The sequence below is a fragment of the Tympanuchus pallidicinctus genome, unplaced genomic scaffold (genome assembly GCF_026119805.1).
Source record: "Tympanuchus pallidicinctus isolate F22 unplaced genomic scaffold, pur_lepc_1.0 scaffold22, whole genome shotgun sequence".
Lineage (NCBI taxonomy): Eukaryota > Metazoa > Chordata > Aves > Galliformes > Phasianidae > Tympanuchus > Tympanuchus pallidicinctus.
In genome coordinates, this window is record NW_026294739.1 from 24,850,547 (window position 1) to 24,872,943 (window position 22,397).

Sequence of the window (22,397 nt, forward strand, 5' to 3'; positions counted from 1 at the left end):
TTTTACAGTACCACCCCATATTTTCATCTCATAGTTTATTTAACAATATTAAAGAGGCACTTTCAAAGCACACATACAACATCATAAAACGGCGTTTCCTGCTCTCTCTCTCTGCTTCTCTGACAAAATATCAAAATAAAAACTTTTGACATAACACATTGCACCCAAGGTAAATTACCTACAATATTTTTATACAATACAAAGAATTGTAAAGGTACATATTAACAGAATAAAGCCTCTTTTTTTTTTTTCTTCTTTTTTTTCTTTTTTTTTTTTTTTTCTTTTTAACTCTGAAACAAAACAAAACAAAACAAAATTGCAGGACAGACGCAAAGGACTCTGACTGTTCATATCACATCAGTGCATTGCTTCACCTCCTTGACTTGGGAGTGTTTCAATAGTATTTAGTAATCCTCCATGTCCTCGTGTGCACCTGAGATTTCTTTCTGGTTCGAAAGTTCGGTCGTACGACGTGCTCGTTGGGCGTGACGTAACCTTCGCGACACTGCGGAGTACCAGCATACAGGATTGTCCCTAACGTTTGGTTTTCCTGCCTCGTTTTCTCCTCCAGGTAACGGCTGCTTTCCTAACGGTTCTCCTTTACTTCTCCATCGAGGAAGTCTGTATTCACATTACAAAAGAAGAATAGCACCAGTAACTGCATAGTACAAGCGGATACCTACAGAGCCACTAACTCAATACAGTAAGATAGGGTAGAAGTGATGCCGTTGAGGGCACTCGGGTAGTGCCGTTGCGGTGCGGTAAATTGGCACAGTTTTGTCGTTGCGCAAAAAACAACCCCAAAAAACCCAACCCTCACACACGAACAACAACAAAAAAATAATAAAAATCTCCGAGCCTTTCCCCTCCCCCCCTCAAAAGAAAAAACCCAAAACAACACAAGAGTTTGTCACAAGTGTCAAGGTGCAGTGTGCCGGCAGCTCTCCTCCGTTGCGCATCGTCTACAGTGGTCAAAGAGCGGCAGCCCCGGCGCCTTTGGGGTCCTCCTGACGGCGTAGAAACCAATTCCCAGGGATAACTGTCAAAATGCGGGATGCTTGATGCTTAATTTAATTATTTTAATTGTATCAGCTCTTAGGCCAGCTCCCAATTTAATGAATCGTACGGGATTATTTGTGCAAAATCTTCACCAAAAAAAAAAAAAAATAATATATATATATATATATAAAAAAATTTGCTTTCTACAGTGTACTGCACCTCATGAATAAGACGTCTACGGAATGAAGTTCATCTCTTCAAGTACTTTGTACGAAGATAACACAGACACAGTCTCAAAAGGGTCTGAGATTTGCAAGTATCCTCATAACCTCAGCACTTCTGCAATAAAGAAATTGCTCTTCACGATTCAGTCTGCCCAAAGCGATTACAATTTCAGTTCATGAAAATCATCAGCAACATCAAAGTTCTAGCATTTGCATGATAAATCAGGTGAATTAAAGTAGATTAGTAGACACAAAGCAAACTATTTCACAGAGGCTGCAGTGCAAGTTCATTTAAGCTAGACAGAAAAATCATGCTACACAAACGAATTTAATGCTTTGATTATTTTTCCCTTGCAAACCCCATGAAAGCAGCTGCGGATCACCGTAAGTCACTTCCATAAATTACTCTGAAGTATCTCTTCTTAGAGGAATCTTAAAGCTGGTTAATTTTTGCCCGAAGAGCTGGCTGAGCAGGTTGTTCTGGGACTCGGCGGTGCGGAAGCTGGCCGTCCCGGCGGGCCTGGTGCCACGTGCGGGCCGCGGGCCGTGCAATGAGCCGCGTGGGCTCTGCACCGCACCTTTGGCCAGCACCTGCTGGAGGCTCTTCCCCAAAATGGCCTTCCTCCGCCGCACGTCCCCGTTGGCGTGCCGCACCTCCCCCTTCTTCTGGCTGCAAGCATCCGGCACTGCTTTCTTCAGCTGGGAGCCCGCTGTGGGCCTGGGCAGCAGCTTGTTGCAGTGGGTCTCCCTCCGCCCAGGGGACAAGGCTGGGCCGTCGCCGTTGCCCCAGTCATTGCGTTTGAGCTCAGCGGAGCCCTCGCTCCTGGACAGACCCGGCGTCCGCATTTTCTTCTTTTTGCCGTCCCCCTCCATGTTCTCCCGGGAGCCGGCGCTGCCCCGGTGCCCGAGAGATTTGTGTTCTTTCCGCCTCTTGGGGTGAAGCTTGGCTGCGTTGTTGGCTGCCTCTCCCCAGGCTTGGTGGCCTGTGGACCTGCTGGGGTTGCCACCGTGGTCCTTGGGATTCGTGCCGCTGTCCTTAGGGCTGGCCTCGGGCGCGGGTTTGTCCTTCACCACGCCGCCTTGCTGGCCCTCCTCAGGAGCAGCCTCCTCACCCGCGGTCTTCTTCTGCGGGGCCGAATCTTTGGCAGCTCTGTTCAGTGCGGGTGACGCCGTCTTGTCCTTCAGGGGCAAGGGCTGATGAGCAGACCCTGGAGAAGTGGCTTTGGATGCTCCTTCCCAAGAGGAGGCCTCACTGGGGTTGCCCCACAGCGTCCTGTGGGTCTCCTTAGCTGGCGGAGCCTCTGCCCCTGGGGAAGGAATTTCTGAGACCTTCTTGGCAAGCTGGAGAAATGGGATTCCGTCCATGGCATCCGTGGCTGCATCAGGATTATCCGAAAGTCCTGCTATGTATCCGTCTTTGTTGCCTGTGCTTGTTCGTTTAGGAGTATCGGTATAGCCACATTTCTCGGTGAGGTGTGGAGGAGACAGCTTTTGTTCTGTAGCTTGGTTGCAAGCTAACCCGGCAAGGTCAATGCCAAACTCAGGTGAGTCCAAGAAAGGAAGCGGCTTCCCATCAAACGCTCCTTTCTCCAGCTCCTCAATGGACAGGGCAGCGATATGACCGAGCTCTGGGCCACTTGTCGCAGCCTGTGGCAAAGATGGGGAGAGGCAGGGGGGTGGAGGCAGGGTGTCAAACTGAGATTTCTCCATCTCTGCCAGCAGGTCAGAGAAGTCACCCACCAGCTCTTCTGTTTTCACCGAGGTCTGGGGCAGAGGCACCGTCGGGTCCCTGGAGGCTGTGGAGAAGGAGGCAGGAGGAGGCTGCAAGTTGGGGCCAGCTGGAGACTCCACCAGCTGCAGGTCACCGGTGTGGTTGAGATGAGGGGGTGAGCCGCCATTGTGAGCAACCTTCCTCCTCTTGCTTGGTGGCACAGCCTCCCGCAGAGAGCCATCCTCCCTGCCCTGCTCTCTGCGCTCTCTGGAGGCACTGCTGGGCCTCATGACCCCTCTGAATTTAAAAGTCTTGCTGCTTCCCACTAGGTGCTTCTCCATGTGCCGGTCGTACTGCTCCTTCTTAGAGAAGGTGTAGTTGCACATGCTGCATATGAAGGACTTCTTGATAACATGCATGACGTCGGCACAGAGCTCGCAGGCATACAGCGTGGTGTGCTTGATCTCCTGCTCCTCCACAATCCCGTGCTCCTGGCTGAGGTGGTTTCGAAGCTCTTTGGTCTCCTGGTAGAACATGGGGCACTTGTGGCACAAGTAAATCTTCTGCAAACTGTGCACCACCAAGTGCCGCTGGAGTTTAAAGGGCTTGGGAAACTGCTTGCCACAGTGATGGCAGTCCCTGGAAGGATCCTTGCAGTCTGGGTGCATGGGGACAGATTTTGGAGTGCCTTCACTTTTTGATGTACGCTCTGGAGAAGGGCTGGCAGACGCTTTGGAGGAGCTGGGTGCAGCTGGCTTTACTTTCATGCTGCTTTCTGAGGGCTCTTTTATCACCTTGGCCTCCTGCTCAAGGGGTAGCTCCCTGGGGCTCCTGCTCTCTCTGCTCACTGCATGCTTGCAGCTGGAGTCAGCATGCCGGGATGACCTGCTGGGTTTCCGACACATGATGGTGTTGAGGAAATGGGTGACAGCATCACTGTCCTCACTGAAGCAAGACGGTAGGCCCATCACGGACTTCTGCGCTTGCCCTTTGCGAGCAAATTGCGTGGCATGCTCCCGCAGGTGCTCATTGTACATCCAGACATCGGAAATCTCCTTCAGGCACATCCCACAAGCCCACAGACCTGCCTTGTTCTTGGCATGCTTCTCCTTCAGGTGGTCCCTCAGCTGTTCCCGGGAGCTGAACTTGCGCTGGACGCACATGTAGCAGGTGGGTGGTGGGGATGGGTTGTGGGTTAGTTTGTGGAAGTCCAGCTCTCCTAGTGTCAGGAACCACTGGAAGCAGACCTTGCACTTGTACTGCTTGTCTTTGGTCTTGATGGTGATGTCACCGCGGTTTTTGCTCAGCTTCCCATCTTCTAGCTTACTCCTGCTATGCTTGCTGTGCTGGCCTGGCTTTGGCTTGAAACTCGCGGTGCTGCTGTCCCCAGAAGGATCTTCACAAGGGCCGAAGAAACACACATCTCTCATTTTAAACTTTGCATTCAGCCTCTCAATGTCAATTGTGTGGAATTCAGGAGAGCCTGACTCTTCGGTCACCCCGCCGTTGTACGGCTCCTCCACTAGGTTGGGTGGTTTGGAGCTCATTTCTCCAAGTAAGTGCTCGCTCTCAAGGCCCATTGGGGCCTCAAACATCTCAGTAGACAGGCTTTCGTCCTCCTTCTCTAGACTGCCCCAGATGTTCATGCTGCGGACGTTGTCTATTTGGCTGTTTTCGCACAAGAAGGTTAGCATGTTGTCCTCCAAGTCAATGACCTCCTTCTCTTGGTCGATCTTCTCACCGTCTGACCTCAACACAACACTTTCAGATCCACTAGGAACATCTTCTCCACTCTTTGCCTTGTTGCCATGACACATGTTGAGCGTTAAGGCATCGTCAATGGAGATGGTCTCATATTCACAAGGGTCCTCCCTGGTGACGCAGAAGGAGCTGGTGTTGCTGAGGTTAGATGCTACTTGGATGGTAAAGAGGTCGATGGCACCTGCTGGCTGGAGGCTTGCCTCACTGGCAGGCTTGGGTTTCTTGCTGCGCTTCCCATAGACCCGTGTGCATTTCCTCCGGATGAACTGCTCATCCCTGGGGAACAGCTGGGAGAACGTGGAGTCTTCATCCAGTGAGTGCTCCCTGCTTGGTGGAAGCTCTGCCTTTGCCCAGTGCTTTGGCTCTGCAGATGTGGGGCTGGCTGCTGGCATGGGCTGCAGGGCATTGCGCCTGGGGGACGTCTGAGAGCCTTCCAGATCATACGTCTCAAGCAGTGGGACCCCATGGGAAGGAGATGGAGGACTCTGCAGAGCACTGCTCCAGTTCCTGTTGCCGTTGCCTCCCAAACCGTCTCGTGTCTCGGTGTCCATCTTTTCCCTGCTGTTGGCACTGTGATGCTGCTCTTTGCCTACCTTGCCCAATCCCTCCCCGACTTGCTTTGCCAACCCACCAACCCACATTTTGCAAGCCTGCGTGCTACTTTCTACTTGACCTGGATCTTCCATCTCCTCAGGACAGGCAGCTGTGCCTGTTGTTGGCTCCCTGCTGGCCATCTCCTTTGAAGACACTGTCCCATCACCTGGGTCCTCTGCGAGCTCAGCTGCACACGGAGATTGTTTTGTGTTCTCAGGGTGCTGGGATGAGTTGGGCCTGTTTTGTTCCTCTGTAGAGATGCAACCGCCAGGCTCATGCAAGCCCTCCATGACACTGGGCAGGCTGGAGCTGAGGAGAGCAGGGGGAGGATGCGAATTCTCCTCTAGTTCACACAGATCATCAGGCTTGTGTCTGCTGGCAAATGCCTTTGCTTTCCTTCGTCTTACTTTCCTGTTCAGCTTCTTCTCTGAATTGCCGTTTATCCCTTCCAGATCTTTGCTTTGGCTCCTTCTGCCCTTTTCCCCCTTCCTGCCCTGCCTGCCCGGATCCAGCTTCTCAGCTGACACCTCCCCTGCTGCCCTTGCCTCCACGCACTGCCCCTTTGCCCCCATCTCCCGGTGCAGAAAGCGTGTGTGGTGCAGCTCCTGCGACATCTCCAATGATCTCACACTCAGGTCGCTCAGCACTCTGCTGACCACCTCCTGCATCTGTGCTCCAGGCTCTTTCTCCAGTCTGGTGCATATTTTCTTGGGGACGTGCTCAACCACTTCAATTGGTGTCTGGGAGTTGCAGGTTTTCTCTTTACCCATCTTCAGGCTCTTCCTGGGGACTTTCTGAGCTGCTGCTTTTGACGTCCGGTCTGCAGAGATCAGGGCAGACCTAGGAGTTTTGTTGGCCTGCAGCACGCTGCTGTTCCTGACGTGGTGCTTGACAGCTTTGTGCCTGGTCAGGCCGGGCTTGGAGCGGAAAGAGGCTGAGCAGATGTCACAGATGACCTGGAGCACACCGGGGTTCTTTTCTTTATGGGGTTCAAGCTGGGAAGGTTTGGGAGTACTGGGACATGTGTTGTTCTCTCCTTGGTTTGCGTTATTCAGTGAGCAACTCGCAGCTTCCCTGCCATGCTCAGCCCTGTGGCTTTTGGGATTCTCACCTTTTAAACTCTTTTCCCCGCTCTCTGTGATTTTGGAGAGATCACCAGTTTCCACCTCTGCTGCGTCTGAGCGGTGGTCATTGAGTTCGGTGGGACCAAGATCTCCAGTCCTTTTAAAACCTCTACAGACAGCACTTGGCACCTGCAGAGCAACAAAACAACCAGACAGAGCCTCTGCGTCATTTTGGTGCTTACTGCTATCATTGGAGCTGTTCTCAAACTTTTTCTCTTCATTTAGGTTTACCTCTCTGTCTGTGATCAGCAGCAGATCCGTCGTGGGCTGGGTTGGGTAGTTTGTGTTTTTTGGAGGTGTAGAGTTAATGGCCATATCTGGGATAGCACACACTTGGTTTTGTTTAGAAGAAGAGCCTGGCAGCACGTCACCAGCGCTCTCAGGTCCTTCTTTCCCAACACCTTGAGGTGGTGAGCAAGGAGCAGAGCGCGGCTCACAGGGACCCTCCATCCCCCAAGCGTTCTTCTCTTCTAAGAGCTGGCTGCCAATGCTGGGTGACCCTTCTCCATCAGTCCCACTGCTCTGCAAGTACTCAGGGGGGGAAGAATTCATCAGCAAGGGCTGGCTGGCCAGAGCTTCATCTGCGTAATGACAGTTGAGGGGCCTTTTCTTGCTGTTCCCATCTCTGGGGAGCTTTGCATTTACCGTGAAGGTTTTTGGGTCCTGTGGCAAGGTGGAGCGTGCCTGGAGCTCACCCGAGGGACCGAGCGTGTCAGTAGGGCTGCTGGGAGCACTGCCTGCTCCCATGTGCTTGCTCTGCACAGATCCTGACACCTGCACATCAGCTCCTTCGCACCACACTCCACATTCAGTGTTGTTTGTCCCCAGCATCTCTGCAGCCGTGCTGCCCTGCGTTTCTTTCTCTGGCGCGTTATGGCTTAAATGGGATTGCTCATGTTTTGTAAATGCCAAGGTCGCTTTGTTTTTATCTAGTTCCTGGTCTTCCATGAGCTGATCAGCTTTCTTCCCTTGCCCTGGCACCAGGGTCACTGCTGTGCTTTTGAGTGGTGAGAGGTCATTGTGCTCTGGGGAAGCTCCATCTGCACGGATATTAATGTCATTCAGCTCCGTGTGCTCATTTGCTAAGTGCTGCAGATCTGCTACGTTATTTTGCAGCTCGGGGTCGGCGAATGTGGATAGTTTTGCACTGTAAGAGCCCGCTGCACTGAACGACTCCAGCTGCTCGCACGCACTGGGGAATAGTGCAGCATCTTTAGCAGGGGCAGCAATGCTCTCTGCATTGCCCACCACGGGGCCATCCTCTTCCCCTGGGGCAGGCCGATATGTCTCATTTTCCCCATCGTTGCTCTCCTCTTTCTGCTCTGGCTGGCCCTTGCTGGAGGCAGTGGGGTGGCCGGGAGCCAGCAGCACAGGGAAGCATGGCAGCAGCATCTCCTCCTCATTGCTCTTCACTGTCCGTGCCACGAAGAGCTGGAGCTGCTGCAGAGGGTTGGTGTCCTGGGGGGTCTTTGGAGAGCTCTGCTTGGGCAGACTCAGCATGTCGAGCAGTCGTGCCGTGTGCTTGCTGCCTCTATCTCCGTGCCCAGGGGCCAGGAAGGCTGCAGGGCTCTTCCTCTCCTCCGCTTCTTCCAGCAATGAAGACGCACTGCTGTCCCCATTGAAATCCACAGCACTCTTCACCATTTTGGGTGCCTCAGACTTGCCAAAGGGCCTTTCTTCTGCATCTGGGACATCTTTGATGTGAGGCGAGAAGACAAGATCCGCAGCTGTGCATGGATCTGCCTGAAGGCCTTGTTCAGGGTTATGGCTTGGAAGACTGGCATCGAACTTCTCCAGCTCTGCAGTGAGCTCCCCTGTTTTCCCGGGTGTGGGGAAGCTCTCAGCATCACGAGTGTGAGCCAGGGGTGGCAGGCTGTCCTCTCCAGCTTTGGTTACTTCCTGTGTCACGGGGAACGTGGTGCTGGTGGCAGCAGGTGGGCTTTTTGCAATGGGGTCTACAGGGTAGACAGGCACCTCATTTGTGTCAGCTGTGCATGACTCGGGTGGACTTTTGCAGGAAGACTCATTTTCCTTCTTTCTGGGGTCATTTCCCTGAGTGGCCTCAGGTCCCTGCAGCTGCTCCCCGCTCTTCATGGGACAAAATCCATCTGCAGGGGCTAGCGCACACATCCCAGCATCCAGCGAGACGAACCTCGCGGGTCTGTGCCAGGGCTCCCTGCCTCCCTCGTAGCCTCCATGCGTGACTGCTGGCTTCTCGCCCCCCAGCCTTTCCCCAGCGGCCAGGAGGTTTGAGCTGCCCACGTCATCTGCCACAAAGAGCCCCCTCTGGTGGCCCATCCCTGGCTCTTCAGGTAGGGATGGGAAGGGCTCAGCCTGTCCCCGCAGGGCTGCAGCAGCGTGATGCTCACCTTTCTGCGGGGCGGTTGGCACCTCACCGCTCAGCTTGCTGGTTTGCAGCTGACTCTCCAGCTCTGTCACTAAGCGCTTGATCTCCAGCTCATCATCTGATATGTGGTTCATGAAAGCCACATTGTAATCTGTTATCCTGTCCGGCAGAGGCAGCTGGCTGGCGGGGATGGGTCCCTCCTCAGGGAATTTCTTGGCGAGTGGCTTGTCCACTGACAAGCTGTGGAAGGGAGCCATGTCTTCGGGCAGCATTGGAGCCACCTCCTCCATGAGGGACCAGTCCTTCTCTGGCATGAATGCTGAGAACGGCTGCTCAAAGGGCAGTGGCTTGCTGGGGTCACCTCCAGGACAGGCAAACGCTGTCACATAGCTGTCCTTGCTCGCAGGCACCGTCTCGTACAGCGGTGAATCGAATTCGGCCACTGGCAGCTCTCCAAAAATGGAAGAGGAATCGAAGCTGAGAGGGGAGGAGGCCTTAGTCTGCTGAGTCTCTGCGCTGTAGGGGGAGACGCTGGCGTGCTTCTGCTCGAAGGAACCAGCACTGATGTCCTCTTGGCATAAATACACACCCTCCATGTGCGAGGGTCCCAAGGGGGGTGGCTTTGAGAAGAGATTGGCATCGTAGTGAGCAGGAAGGCCTTTGGGATCAAAAAACGTGTTGTCACTGCTGACGTACGGATCAGGCGCTTTGGCCAGCATCATTCCCACAGCATTGTCACTGACTGGGGCTGCCTGCATGGCATAGCCCTTCCCACTGTCACTGAGCCCGGGTGCCTCCCCAGCTGAGTAGGTGGCACTGGGGCTGGATCCATCCCCACCATGGGCTGGAGACATCAGCTCCTCTGCGTGGCATTTGAGTGCATCACGTGTGTATGGGGCAAAGTGTTGCCTCTGGATGGCCACCTCTGACCCGGGTGAGCCCTGAGCCTCAAAGGCAGGCTCTCTTGCCTCACCTGTGGGGTTTGCCTCTCCTTCAGGCTCTTCTGCCTCCTCCTTACGGGGCAGTCTGATGGGGCTTCTTCCCAAGGTGGCTGTGCTTGGAAGCTGCCTCTCCTGGGTCTGTGGTAGCGGCTCCTCCTCTCCATCTCCTGCAGTGGCAGCATCTGCTTTGGTACATAGATGTGTTCTGGAGGCTGCCACCAAAGGCTTGGCTGAGCCTACCCGCCTGCTCCCTCGGGAAAAGTCCTCCTTACTTTTCTGGCTCGTCTTTGGGCTCCTGTCCTCAGGATGGCTGAGTACAGCTGTCGGTGTCAGTGCCAGGCTGTCTGAGCACCTTGTCCCCTTCACACCTGCCTTCTTGCTTTCTGGCTCACTGGGACCAGCCTTGGTGCAAGCACTGGTGCTGGGACTGCTGCCCATGGACGACTGGCTGCTGCGCCTACAGGCTCTGCCAGAACTGTCCCCTTTCTTGGAGGTCTCTGGACTGGAGAGCCTGCTGTGCTCTGGTGCCTCCCTTTTCCGGTGGTTTCTTCTCTGGCTGTAGCTCCAGGCTGGATCTTTCTCTTTTGCTCTCTCACCTCTCCCGGGGCATTTCTTGCTGAAGCCATATTTGGCTCTCCCCATAAACGCTGTTCCCCGCTTTCTCCTCCCGCGGAGCTTGTTGCAAGCCGCTCCTTCCTCCTCCGAGTCGGAGATGTACTCATATTCCTGGAACCGGCCCTCCTGGGTGCCCGGTGCTGGTCTCCCAGCGAGTGTGGGCAGCTTGCTGCTCTTCGTGTGCAGCTGGTGGAGCTTGTTCTTCTGCTGCACGATCTTGTGGATGAGCTCCTTGCTCCACGTCCCGCTGCGGGCCTTCCTCTTCTTCACCTCCTTCATGGAGAACCGAGGTGGCTTGGGGCTCTTGGAGGAAGCACCCTGAGGCTCCTGGTTGAGCTTCTTGGGCTGCTTTTGGCTGGAGGCTGGCCTGGAGGATGCTGGTGGAATGCTGTTCTTCCTGCCCGCCCTCGGTCTGGCTGTCTTCTCCTCCACCACTGGTTCTGTCTGCTCGCTCTCGCGGGCTGCCAGCCTTCGTGCCGGCCTCCTCTTGTGAGTGTGCTGCCTTCCTGCTCGCCTCTTTGCCCGCTCTTTGCCCCATTGGCTGTCTGCAGAGCAGTAACCATCCTTGGGTTGGCCCACCCCTTTCTCCTCTGTGGTCGCATGCTTCATTTTGCTCTCAGAGGCCAGACCTTCCTTTGCTCTGTGGGATGACACGCTGCCGGCCGCCTTCACTGCTGTTAGATCCTCGTCGACGAAGACGTCTATGAAGCTGCTGTCAATCTCAGGGTTGTCTGACTGGTAGCCCAGGCCATTGAGAGCTTCAGTAATCAGGCTGTCCAGCTTGGCGTCGTCGATATCCAGGTCGGAGGCGGTGAGTGGCAGTGAGCTGGCATTGAAGAGACCACCCTTCAGAGCATCCTCCTTGCCTTCGCTCTTGCTTTCCCCATCCAACAGAAACTCCTCACCCTTGTTCAGCGCCAACAAATGGGTCTGGGGGTCTGGAGACAAAGGCATGCTGGTGGGTGGCTTGGGGGCCTCAGGGGCTCGCCGTCCCTCTTTGGCCTCGGGGTGGGACGTGCAGAACTGGCGGTGCTCCAGGAAGGAGGCCAAGTTGCTGTAGTTCTGGTCGCACTGCTTGCAGGTCAGTAGCACATCCAGTTGGTCCAGGCTGGCGCTGCTGAGTGAGCCGGCCAGCAGGTGATGGGATGTGTAGGGTGGTGGTGGAGGGGTGTCCCCATCCAACTCCTCCAAGCAGCCTTTGGCCACCTCCACACCTGGTTTGTGAAAGGGGCTCTCCGGGGAGCACTTCAGGGGGTTGTCATCCTTTAGGGTGTCAGGAGGGTAGTGGAAGGGCTTGGCGGGGTCCTGGGGGTGATAATGGAGAGAGGCTGAGCTCAGCACCTCGGAAGGGTGGAAGCTTTTGCTGCCCTCCTTTGTATGGCACGGGTGGTGGCAGAAGGGTGAAGGGGCAAGCGCTGTAGGCATCTGGCCATCGTCAAAGCCGGGATTGAGCGGGCTGCTGGACATGGGGGAGAGCGAGGAGCAGGTGCTGCCACAGGTGGGATTGGGGACGGGAGAAGGCAGCGGGGATTCACATGGGGAGGTGGCCACCAAGGCTGATGGTGGCAGGACCAGTGCTGAGCCTGATGAGCTCCTGGGGGCAGGAGGAGCAGGAGGCGGCCCTGCCTGGTTCATGCCATAGAAGAGGGCTTTGCTTCTCAAGTCGCAGCTGGGAGACCCCGGATCCTTGCCACTGTCGAAAGAAAAAGCACCCACAGAGGCAAGGTCCCCATGCTGTGCCCCAAGACTGTCTCCCAATAAGAGCTTTTTGCTGTGGTACCCCGAGGGGCTGCTGAGGGGGGGACCTTTGTGGGCTTTGCCACTGCCTGGCCACTCTGGGGTGCCGAGAGGGAAAGGGAGCTTCTGGCCAGGGATTGGTCTTGGCAGCTCCATCCTGTTGGGAGTGGGAACTGCGGGAGCGAGGTGTATCTGCTGCCAGGGCATCCTGGCATTTTTCTGCCTCTGCTGCCTCTGCTCAGGGCCAGGCTGGCACTCGAAGGAGAACTGGCTTCCAACAGGGTTTGAATAAGGTGCTGAGTTCTGGTCCATGGGGGAAAACACCTTCGCGGCCCCTCCCCAGGCTTGCACGAGCCGGGGGTGGGTGGGCGCCGGGGGAGGAATGCCGGTCTCAAAAGGCACTGATCCCGCGCTACCCGCAGGGGGGCTGCAATAGGCTTTGCTCTGAAAGTGCACTTGGGAGAGATTGGGTGGCATGTTCCTTCGAAGGGGGCTGCTCTGCAGCAGCAGCCGTGGGCTGGGCACACTGTCCTTGGCTGAGGCTTGCCCCTTACCGACTGGCTTTGGCACGTTAGGCGAGTGTAAACTAGACGGAAAAACAGCTTGGTTTTCTTGGAAAGTGCTTGGGTTTTGGTCGATAGCACCAGAGGATGAGAGAGCACCACTGGGGTCGGTGGGATGCTCGCTCCTGCCCTTATAGCACGGCAGTGGGCTGCGGTGTGGGGTGGGCAGTGGGGCCAGCAGCGGGGGCACACCGTACAGCCGTCCTGAGGGGCACGCACCCTCGAAGGGGCCAACGCTTGGTGTCTCCTCCTGCCAGTCGCGGACAGACGATGAATGGAAGCTGAATGCTCCGTGAGCCGCTTGCCCGGTGGCAATGGCCACATCCAGGTATTCAGCATCGCCACGGTACGGCTCCTTCCCCGCCTCGTGCAGCAGCTGGAAGGGGAACTGGTAGGGCAAAGTGCCCAGAGAGTGGCCGCCTGCTTTGCCACCCTCAGAGAAAGAGCTGGGCTTGACCCCATAGCTAGCACCTGCGAAGCTCTTCTCCGGAGAGGGCCACGCATTGGCCCCGTTCGCCTGAAACTCAAAGTAATGTAGCTGCCCATTGGTGCCGGGGCTCTTGAGGGGCACGCCGGGGGGGGGCTGCCCTTTGGGGCCGTGGGGCGGTGAGGTATAGTTGGCAGAGGTACGGCCGGCAGCCGCCTCGGGGAAGCAGCGGCCGAAGCTCAGCTCTTCCTCCTCGGGGACGCTGGGTGTGTGGAAGCGGTAACTGCCTGCTGCAGGAGCTCGGCCGGGCTCGGGAGCTTTCGGGGGGGTCACCTTCTGCTGGGGGTAGGCGATGCCTATGGTGGGGCTGGGGCGAGTGCTGGCGATGCTGAGGCGGTAGAGCTGGTGCTGGCCCCGTTCGCCCTTCCCTGCCCGCCGGCTGCGCTCGCGGGTTCGGCCTTTGCCTGGGGGGGACTGGGGGCCGCCCTTGATTCCGCCCCAACCGCTCTCACCCGCAAACTTGGGGTTGTTGTGGAGGGATTTGAAGTCGATCTTCCCTGCTTGCTGTGGCCGGATCACGGCTTCCCGCTGGCTGTGGGGCTCCTTGTCCTTGGTGGAGGCGAATGAGGACGTCCCCTCGGTGCCACCGAGCCCTCTGCCATCCTTCTCGCCGCAGCCTTCAAAGCCAAAGTCCTTGTCCTGCTCTTTGGGGCCAGCCTCGCTCTTCTCACTGATGTTGTACGCATGCTGGGTCTCTCCAGTCATGGTACCCAGGGAGGGGGCTACGCAGCCCCACACGCCCGTCCTGCTGCTGCCTCCTGTCCGCCCGTCATGGCACGGTGCTGCGGGGCCGGGCGCAGGGATGGGCACGGTGCACTGTGGACTGCCAGGCACCAGTGGGGTGCTGCTGCATCCTTCAACCTGGACCTGCAGGATGGAGGAGAAACAATGTGGAGTGAGAAATGGGTGCAAGACAGTACCCCTTCCCTTTGCACTTTGAGCAGTGAAACCCAGCAAACACCCCTGGGATGAAACTTTTTGTGCTTCAAAGGATGCCCGGAGCAGTTCACCTTCACAAGAGCTGCTGAGCCAGGCACTTTTTCCTCCCTTGGAAGCTATTTCTGTTCACTTCTTAGCAACATAGGCAGAAAAAGATGACAGAAGAGCTCCACCTACGGATTACCAGGGAGGGCTGACAGCAGGGCTGGGAGAGACATCCCAAAAAGGGCTCTGGATTTTGGGGTATGGCCGCACTTAGAGCCAGGCAGGGCATGCAGCAAAAGGCATCTGCAGCCCTTAGTCCCCTTTTTGCATCACTCCCCCAAGCAACACTGCACACTGTGCCAAATGCTGCTCTGCATTCTGAGGAGAAGAGGCATTCCAAAAACCGGTCTGTCGAATTAGTTAGAGTACCCGTTTGGTGTCTGCAAGCCCCATTACAGCCCCAAGCAGGGGAGGGGGCACTGGGGCTGCAAATAAGGGTCAGGTGCAGCTCATTAGAGTTGTGCTGATTGCAGATCCCATGCATGGGAAGCGAGACACCTCTGCATCCCCCTGCAGCCCCTTTCTGGGACGACGCAGGAAGGGAAAAGCAAAACAGGAGGACGTTTTTTCACTCCCTAAAGTGAAACAAGCCCCGACCCGATGGGGCCGACCCCTGTGGCGGTGGCTCTGCCACTGGCCAAAGCCAACACAGCACAGCGGCACGCGGGGCTCCAGCGGGCAGACAATGCCCCCTTATGCTGTGCCGTGCTGCAATGGCACGGCTTGTTTACTGCTGTTTAACTTTGCAAAGGCTCCTGGCCAAGATAAAATAACCAAGGCCAGCGTGAGCTCCGTTATCACAGTCGCGCTCTTTCAGCCACATAAAGGGGCTATTTTTTGGGAGGAAAGGCTCAGTTGTGCGTCCCGAAAGCTGCGGCGCTGGCATGGCGAGGGCTGGGGCTGCTGCTGTGTTAGTGCTGAGCGCCAGGAGAAACAAGCACAGTGCTGGCAGCGGGAGCTGGAGGTGGCAAAGTGGAGCTGGTGGCATGCAGGAGCGTGCCGGAGAGCCGCGGGAGCTGGCACAGCAATGCATGACAGCGCTGGCAGAGCCTGGGCATGGATGGGTTGAGCTCAGCCCATAGGTGGTGCTTGGGAATAAAGGATTTGCTCCCCAAGACCCTGGCTGAATGGGACAAAGCATTCCTGCAGAAGAATTCAGGGAGCCCAACTCCGATGGCGGTGCCCTGTTGTGCCCTCTGGTTGCACAGGAGCCCAGGGAGCAGAGTGGGGCAGGGATCTGGGGCTGCTCTGTCCCAGGCAGGTACTGCTGCCAGCCATGGGATATGCATAAGGAGGGCTGGTTGCTTTAACTTCAAGCAATAATCCTTTACTGCAGGCTTTATGGATCGAGCATAGACACGGGATGGGAAGCACAGAATAAAATGCAAATAAGTTCCATTGCCTCTTATTATGGAAGTGACTCTAAGCCTGCTCCTTTGCCTGGCTCTGCTGTGGCAATGTGACTAGCTTGGTCTGCACAGCATGAAAGTGCCACACAGGGTACGTGGCGCATGGCAGAGAGCCCCATCCCCAGGTATGCAAGCAGTGCTCCATCATGGGAGCATCATCCTACCACCCCTGGAGCTCTGTCCCTGCACACATCCATCCCTGTGTCATCCCCAGTCCTGGCAGCTTCTCCTCTCCTAGAGGGAAAGCTGTGAATCCCAGCAGTGAGATGCAGCATGGGGATAGAGGTGGCCACCACGTCCCCACTGCAGCAAGGCAGCTTCTGGGAAACGTTAAAAAAGCCAAAACAGAAAAAAAAAGAAAAGAAAAAGCAAAAACCAAGAAAGAAAAAAAACCCCAAACTGACCAAAAAAACCCTACAGCTGCTGAAACAAAGCAGACAAAGAGGGCCAAAACCCCCCTGCAGAACCCCACCATAGCTCCTGCCCCATGCAGGGTCAGGGATGGGGAGGAGGATCTCCAGCCCTGTGGGGGAGTGGAGGACGCAGCTCTCGGGGCCTCGCAGCCCCGGGTTCGGCGTCTCCCTCGCCTGACCTTGGGTGAGACATTTAATCGTGGTGACTCAGCTCTCCATCTGTAAATCAGCCCCGATAAGGCTTCCCCTCGCCTATCTGCCTTGTGTATCAGCTCCTCAGATTAGCGAGGCAGGGACTGTTCTTACGAGCTGTGCGTGCGGTGCCCCGGTGTCACGAAGCCCTGATAGGGCTGGGTGGTGTGTGGGGTTCGTGCTTGGGGTGAGGGTCTTCTGGGGGCCAGAGTCCCGTTTGGATGTCAGCATGGAGTGCTGGTATCCGGCTGGGTACCGTGGCCCTCGGAGGCACTGTGGTTTCTCCAAATGCAGCTTTGAGCAGACAGGGACGGGTGTGGGAACGGATGGAAAAAAATAAACACAGATCCCAGCTGGGCCGTACCTTTAGGGAGGCACACAAAGAGCCCCCTGAAGGCAGCGGGGCTGTGCTGACCCCTGAAAAGCCCCTCAGATACCCTCCCTCCCCTCAAACCCTCTGCTGGTTTCTGCCACCAAACTCTGAAGATGCTTTCTGTCTGCCCTGCATGGATGGAGAGAGGCATTTAAAGGATTTCCATCCTATCCGGGCGGGTCAAGCAGCTGCTTCTGTTGGTGAGGTTTTGGCCGAGGCTGTGAAAAATCCCTCTCTCTCGTGAACTGGCCCCTTCTCAAAGCAGGGACTGTTTCAGCTTTCTGTCTCTTGTGGCCAGGAAAGCAGCTGGGGAGGTTGGAGTGATGGGGGCTGAGCCTCGGCATCCCCGCGCTGAGGGGGTTTGGGGGGGGGGTTGTGGCATGCCTTGAGCCCGCTGGGATGAGGAGCAAAGCCTGGCTCACAAAAATAGCATCGGAGCGCGCCGTCAGCTGGCCGGTACCTTGGCACCCCTCCGCCACGCCGCTACTGCCGGGACTCACTTCCACCTCCCATGAAATATGAATTTCTTGGCTGCAAGGGAAAGAGAGAACTATGTCAGGAATCTGTGTTTGGCTTGGCTGCGGCACAGTGGCTCCCAGCGCCTGGGCTGGGCTCTGGCATGTGGCTGAGAGAAGGAGGGGTTCCCAAAACTCACTGCCACAGCCATGCTAGGATGGGTGCCCCCAGGGAAGGGAAACTGAGGCAGGGATGGAGGTGAGAGCTGTATCACATGTTCTGAATCCCACTCCATTCCCTGCATCTCATCCCCATCCCTGGCATCCCATCCCTAATCCCCTGCATCCCACCCATCCCCTGCATTCCATTCATCTCCTGCATTTCATCCCCATCCCCTGCATCTCATCCCCATTCCCAGCTCCCAGCCCCTATGTTTCATCCTCACCCCTTGTATCCCAGCTCTATCTGCCTCTTCGCAGCCCGTCCCCCTGCATCCCAGCCTGCTGGGGTCCTTTCCTGCATTCCCACTGGGGAATGGAGGGAAAAGAGCACTTCTGAGAAGCTCAGGATATTTTCAGGGCACATTATTATCTCCCTTCCAGCTCCTGGTTCAGCCCAGAGCTCAGGAGCTCTGCAGTGCTGAGCAATGCTTGCTGCTCCCCTGGAGCACGCGTGCTGCTTGGTCAGATCCCAAAACAGCTCATCCATCTGATGCTAACCCATAAAATAAAGAGAAAAGCAAAATGGGGGCCAGCTCCTGTCCATGCGTGGCACATCAAGAGGAACACGATGGGTCCTTCAGCCCCAGGGATGGTGGCTGAGGATGGGGACAAGGGCTGGGGATGGAAGGAGAAGGTTTAGTGATGGACACAGACTTGTTCTGAGGAAGGCCGGGGCATCCCTTGGGGAGGAGCCATAGGATGGAAGCCCTGCTGGTGTACACACACACGGGTGGTTTGGTCTGGCTCTGTCCGGGTGAGGAGCACTGCGAGAGACCGCTTCCAGCAGATGTTGCTGGCCAGAGGACGAGTTGGAAGGCTATTCAGAAAGTTTGCTTCTTGCTCACAATGGTCCAAAACTGATTTTCTGGATCTGAACGGCTTTGGGTTTCCAAGCTGGTGAGCGTCCAGCTTTCAGTCTGGATCCAGACTTTGCAGAGAGTCCAAATCCTTCCTCAGCTTCTAACGCGAGCTGGTTCCAAACAAGCACAAGGCACATCCTGAGCTGCTCTCTGGGTACCCCTCAGGGTGCTGCGTGCCAGTGACTGGGCACAGCGCCCACACTCCTCCCAAATATCCACGCTGCCCTGTCTGGAGGTGCTGGCAAGGCTGGGAAATGCCCCATGGGGCTTTTTTGGGAGCATCCAGGGTGGTGGAAAGGGGAGAAGCCACGGGAAGCAGCTGGAGGTCACCCCTGCCTGCTGTCAATGTAAGAAGAGCCGGGTGGATCGAGGACAGCAAAACAAATCCCATAGATCCCAATGTCTGGTGTGCACCTCTGCAGGTGCTCACGCTGACTCCATCCCAAGGCTCTTTCCCAGAGGCGATGGGATGGCGACGGTAAACACACGGCTTAGCTACGGTATGGGCAAGCAGAGCCCTCCAGGTGCCCCATTTCCTATAAAAATCCCATAGATGAGGCACCTGAGCACCTCTCTTGCCCCAGTCCTGAGCCTCCGGGACCGCGTGGGTTTAATCTCCTCCGGGGATCGGCAGCGGAGCCGGGGCTGACAGCAGCATCTTTGTGGGGCTGTCAGGAAGAATGACTTATTTTGACGTTTATTTAAGAAATATTAATCTTTCATTTTCCTCCTAAATGCTCCTGTTTGCTGAGGAACTATCTGTTACCTAAGTGCTCCGATAAATCTTCCAAGGTAAAATTACATGTTAGATGCTGCCAGAAGGGTACATTTAAGAATGCTTCCCAAATTATCAACTGCATTAATCTTAATTACTTTGGTAAAAGTAGAGTCTGGCATTAGGGAGAGCTAAATTGAACGGGTGTTTGTTTGTCTTTATCATATCACATATTTGAGATCATTTAACGGGACGCAGATAAAAGGCGCAGGGCAGCGTGGGGCAGAGTGACAAGGAGCAGGAGGGGACCAAGGAGCCCAGGATAAAGAAATATCTAATAGAAATTAATGCTGTTTGGAGTGAGAAAGGAAGATGAGGACAGAAGCAAGTCAGCGCCCCGCTGAACGCATGCTGCAGGGAAGCACCGCTGCTTAAATCCCTCTTATTCAGATGAATGGGATCAGGCACTCGCTCAGAGGTGAGCGCATTGTGAAGTATTTCGAGGCACAGAGATGAAATAAAGCACAAGGATTAAGTGCTCTCGTTAACCGGGGCCTTGGAGAGGTATTGGGTATCTCTGCATCTCCCCAGGTCAGCGTGACCTGAGTTTGTTCACCATCACACAGAGAGCTGGGATAAGTCAAAAGGGGATGGGGGGTGATGTGTCCTTCTCCTTCTCCTTCTCCTTCTCCTTCTCCTTCTCCTTCTCCTTCTCCTTCTCCTTCTCCTTCTCCTTCTCCTTCTCCTTCTCCTTCCCCCTTATTTTTAACTTCCCAAACTTCACACCCCTGTGCAAATGATGATGAGTGCACAGATGTGTGAGGGGGGAGGTGATGGAAGCGGGTGAGAGATGCACCTGTGGAGATGCTGATGGGTACCAGGTGTGGCTTTGCAGCCCCTGGATGGCCCCAGACTCTGCTTCCCTGACATAGGGCCCTGCTCTGGCTGTTGTGAGTCAAAAAGAAGAAAGAAAAAAAAAAAAGAAGAAAAAAAAAAAAAGGAAAAAAGGCAATGACACCATTCCCAGCTCAATATTATGTTTCCTTCCTCCCAGCAGAGCCTGGGTCTGCTCCAAGCTGCCTTCCCCTCCACTCCTGGTCAAACAGGGACAGGAAACCTGAGAGCACATGAGAACATCGCCGTTATTTTCACCCAAGCCTCAGTTATCTCGTTGTCCTTTTGGCATCCCTTCCACCCCCTTTGCTCCGCAGCACGTCTGCGCTGGGTGTCACCATGTCACCCTGCATCCCCTGCATGAGCAACAGCCATGCCCTGGCTCCTCTGTGAGGTCCCCTTCTGTGCCCATATGGCTCCGCTTCTCACCCAGGCACCCTGAGCAAGGTGCTTGGCTCACCCCATGGCTGTGAGCAGGTCCAATCCTCCCCACGGGGATGCTGATGGCCTGGGCAGGATGTTGGGTGACATTGGGTGACAGTGGGTGACATTGGGTGACAGTGGGTGACACTGAGTGGCAGTGACCACATCAACCAAGCCCCCTCCAGCAGATTGAGACCGCTGTGTCCAACCCGACCTCGTTCCTTTGGGATCTGATAGGAGGACACTGCCAGATTTGGGGGCTTTTAAGCTGCCAACTTTTCCCATCGTTATTAGCAACGCCTTAAATAAGCTCTCTCTCCTCTGAAATTTGCTTCTGAAAGACAAGATTAATGAGCATTTCCTTTGGGGATTGATTGCGCTTTTAATTATTCTCTCCCAGAAATTTGGTTCCGAATATTATCAGCCCCCTTTTTTTTCCTTTTTTTTTTTTTTTTTTCAATTAAAAGTGATTAAAATTTGCTCTCTATAAAAGAAAAGCCGGTTTTTTTTTTTTTTTTTTTTTTTTTTAAACTATCCCCTTCCTGATTAAGTATAATAGACGAGGGAGGGAGATAACGGTGGCTGCAGCGGGACGCGGCCGCCCCTTGGCCGCAATGATGGGTGCGGGACGCGCAAACGCGCTGCAGTGCGCGGCCGGACCCGCAGAGGGAGGCAGAGGGAAGCGGAGGGATGCGCGGAAAGCAAAGGTGTCCGGAGCCTCTGGGTGCTTCTGGTTCATTCCGGTGCCATTTCAGCGCAATTTCGGCGCAATTCGGTGCTATTTTAGTGACGTTTTGGTGCCATTTCAGTGCCATTTTGGAGCATTTTGGCGCAACTTCGGTGCAATTTTGGTGCCATTTTGGTGCCATTTCAGTGCAATTTCAATGCTATTTCAATGCTATTTCAGTGCCATTTCGGTGCAATTTTGGTACCATTTGATGCCATTTCAGTGCAATTTCAATGCTATTTCAGTGCCATTTCGGTGCAATTTTGGTACCATTTTTGATGCCATTTCAGTGCAATTTCAATGCTATTTCAGTGCCATTTCGGTGCAATTTTGGTACCATTTTGGTGCCATTTCAGTACAATTTTGGTCTATTCCAATCTCGTTTCAGTGCATTTCAGTGCAATTTTGATGCCACTTTGGTACAGTTCCAGTGTGTCATTTCAGTGCTGTTTTGATGCAAGTTCAGTGCTATTTCAGTGCAATTCAATTCTGTTTCGATGCATTTCAGTTCCATTTCAGTGCCATTTCAGTGCCATTTCAGTGCCATTTCAGTGTCATTTCAGTGCTATTTCGGTGCCATTTCCATGCACCAGCCCCTCTAAGAGATGCTCCATGGGACACCAATGCTGTTGGCTGTGAAGATGGCAGTTCTATAGCAGCATCCATTCCCCACAGAGATGAGATTTGCCCCCCAAAATGACGTTTTGCTGCAAACAGAAGTGGCCAAGAGCTGCAGCAGGGCTCACAGGCTGCACGCACACCCCAGCAGACATTCCTCGTGTGTCTCCCAAATGCAAAACATTCTGAAAATGCTCTGAACACAAATGCTTGCTTGGCGGGGGACGGATCCGGTTACACCCAGGACACAGGGGGAGTGGTGCTGGAAAACACCCTGCAGCTGAAACAGAGCCCCAGACGTGGTCCGTGGTGAGGCTGCCTTTAACCCCACACTGTCCCCGTGCAGAAGTCCTGCTGGTTTTCTTTGTGGCTGGTAGAAAGCAAAACAGGATGCTGAGCTAAATGCAAAGGTTGGGGACAGATCCAGGTGTGCACCTCACCATACCTGTGCTCACAGACCTGCATGTGGGCACCAAGACAAAACCCTTCTCCATCCCTATCCCTATCCATCCCCATGGCGATTCCATCCCTGCTGACGGAGCAAACCCATTCTGGGTTCCTCTGAGCTGTTGCTCAAAGAGCAGCTTCCCACCCCCTCCAGCATCTTGCATGGAATTGTGGCAGGATTTTCTTCCCTCTTGCATCTGGGGTTCTGCAGCAAACAGCAAAACAAGCACCAAAGGATGGAGCCTGGACCAAGAACTGAGGGAGATGTGCTGACACTGAGTTCTGCAGCTTGGCACAGAGATGACAGTGCCAATGGCACGAGCTGCCAGCTCTCTGCTGGGCTCACAGTGCACCGTGGCATGATGTGACCTTTGCTGTGCTGAGCCTCCAGCGTGCCTTGAAGCATTGGTGTCCATGTAAGCACTGCATTTTGGGGCAGCACCCCTAAAGTCCCCAGTGAGTTGCGGCAGCTGCCGAGGCTGAGAGCTGCCTTCTGTTCTCCCAAGGAGCAAAAAAGGTGTGGAGCCCAGAAAATCCACGCGGAGCTGTAAAAAAGGCTGAA

At 55.0% G+C, this 22,397-nt stretch overlaps 1 protein-coding gene across 1 annotated transcript; it reads right to left on the reverse strand.

Annotated features, from left to right (window-relative positions):
• Positions 1-16,996, reverse strand: ZNF469 (zinc finger protein 469). The gene is made up of 2 exons (XM_052686228.1): positions 16,935-16,996; positions 1-13,970 (listed from the first exon to the last, which is right to left on the reverse strand). The coding sequence occupies exon 2, from the start codon at positions 13,806-13,808 to the stop codon at positions 1,626-1,628; it is 12,183 nt and encodes a 4,060-aa protein (XP_052542188.1). The 5' UTR covers positions 13,809-13,970; positions 16,935-16,996; the 3' UTR covers positions 1-1,625.
• Positions 16,997-22,397: the final 5,401 nt, after the last annotated feature.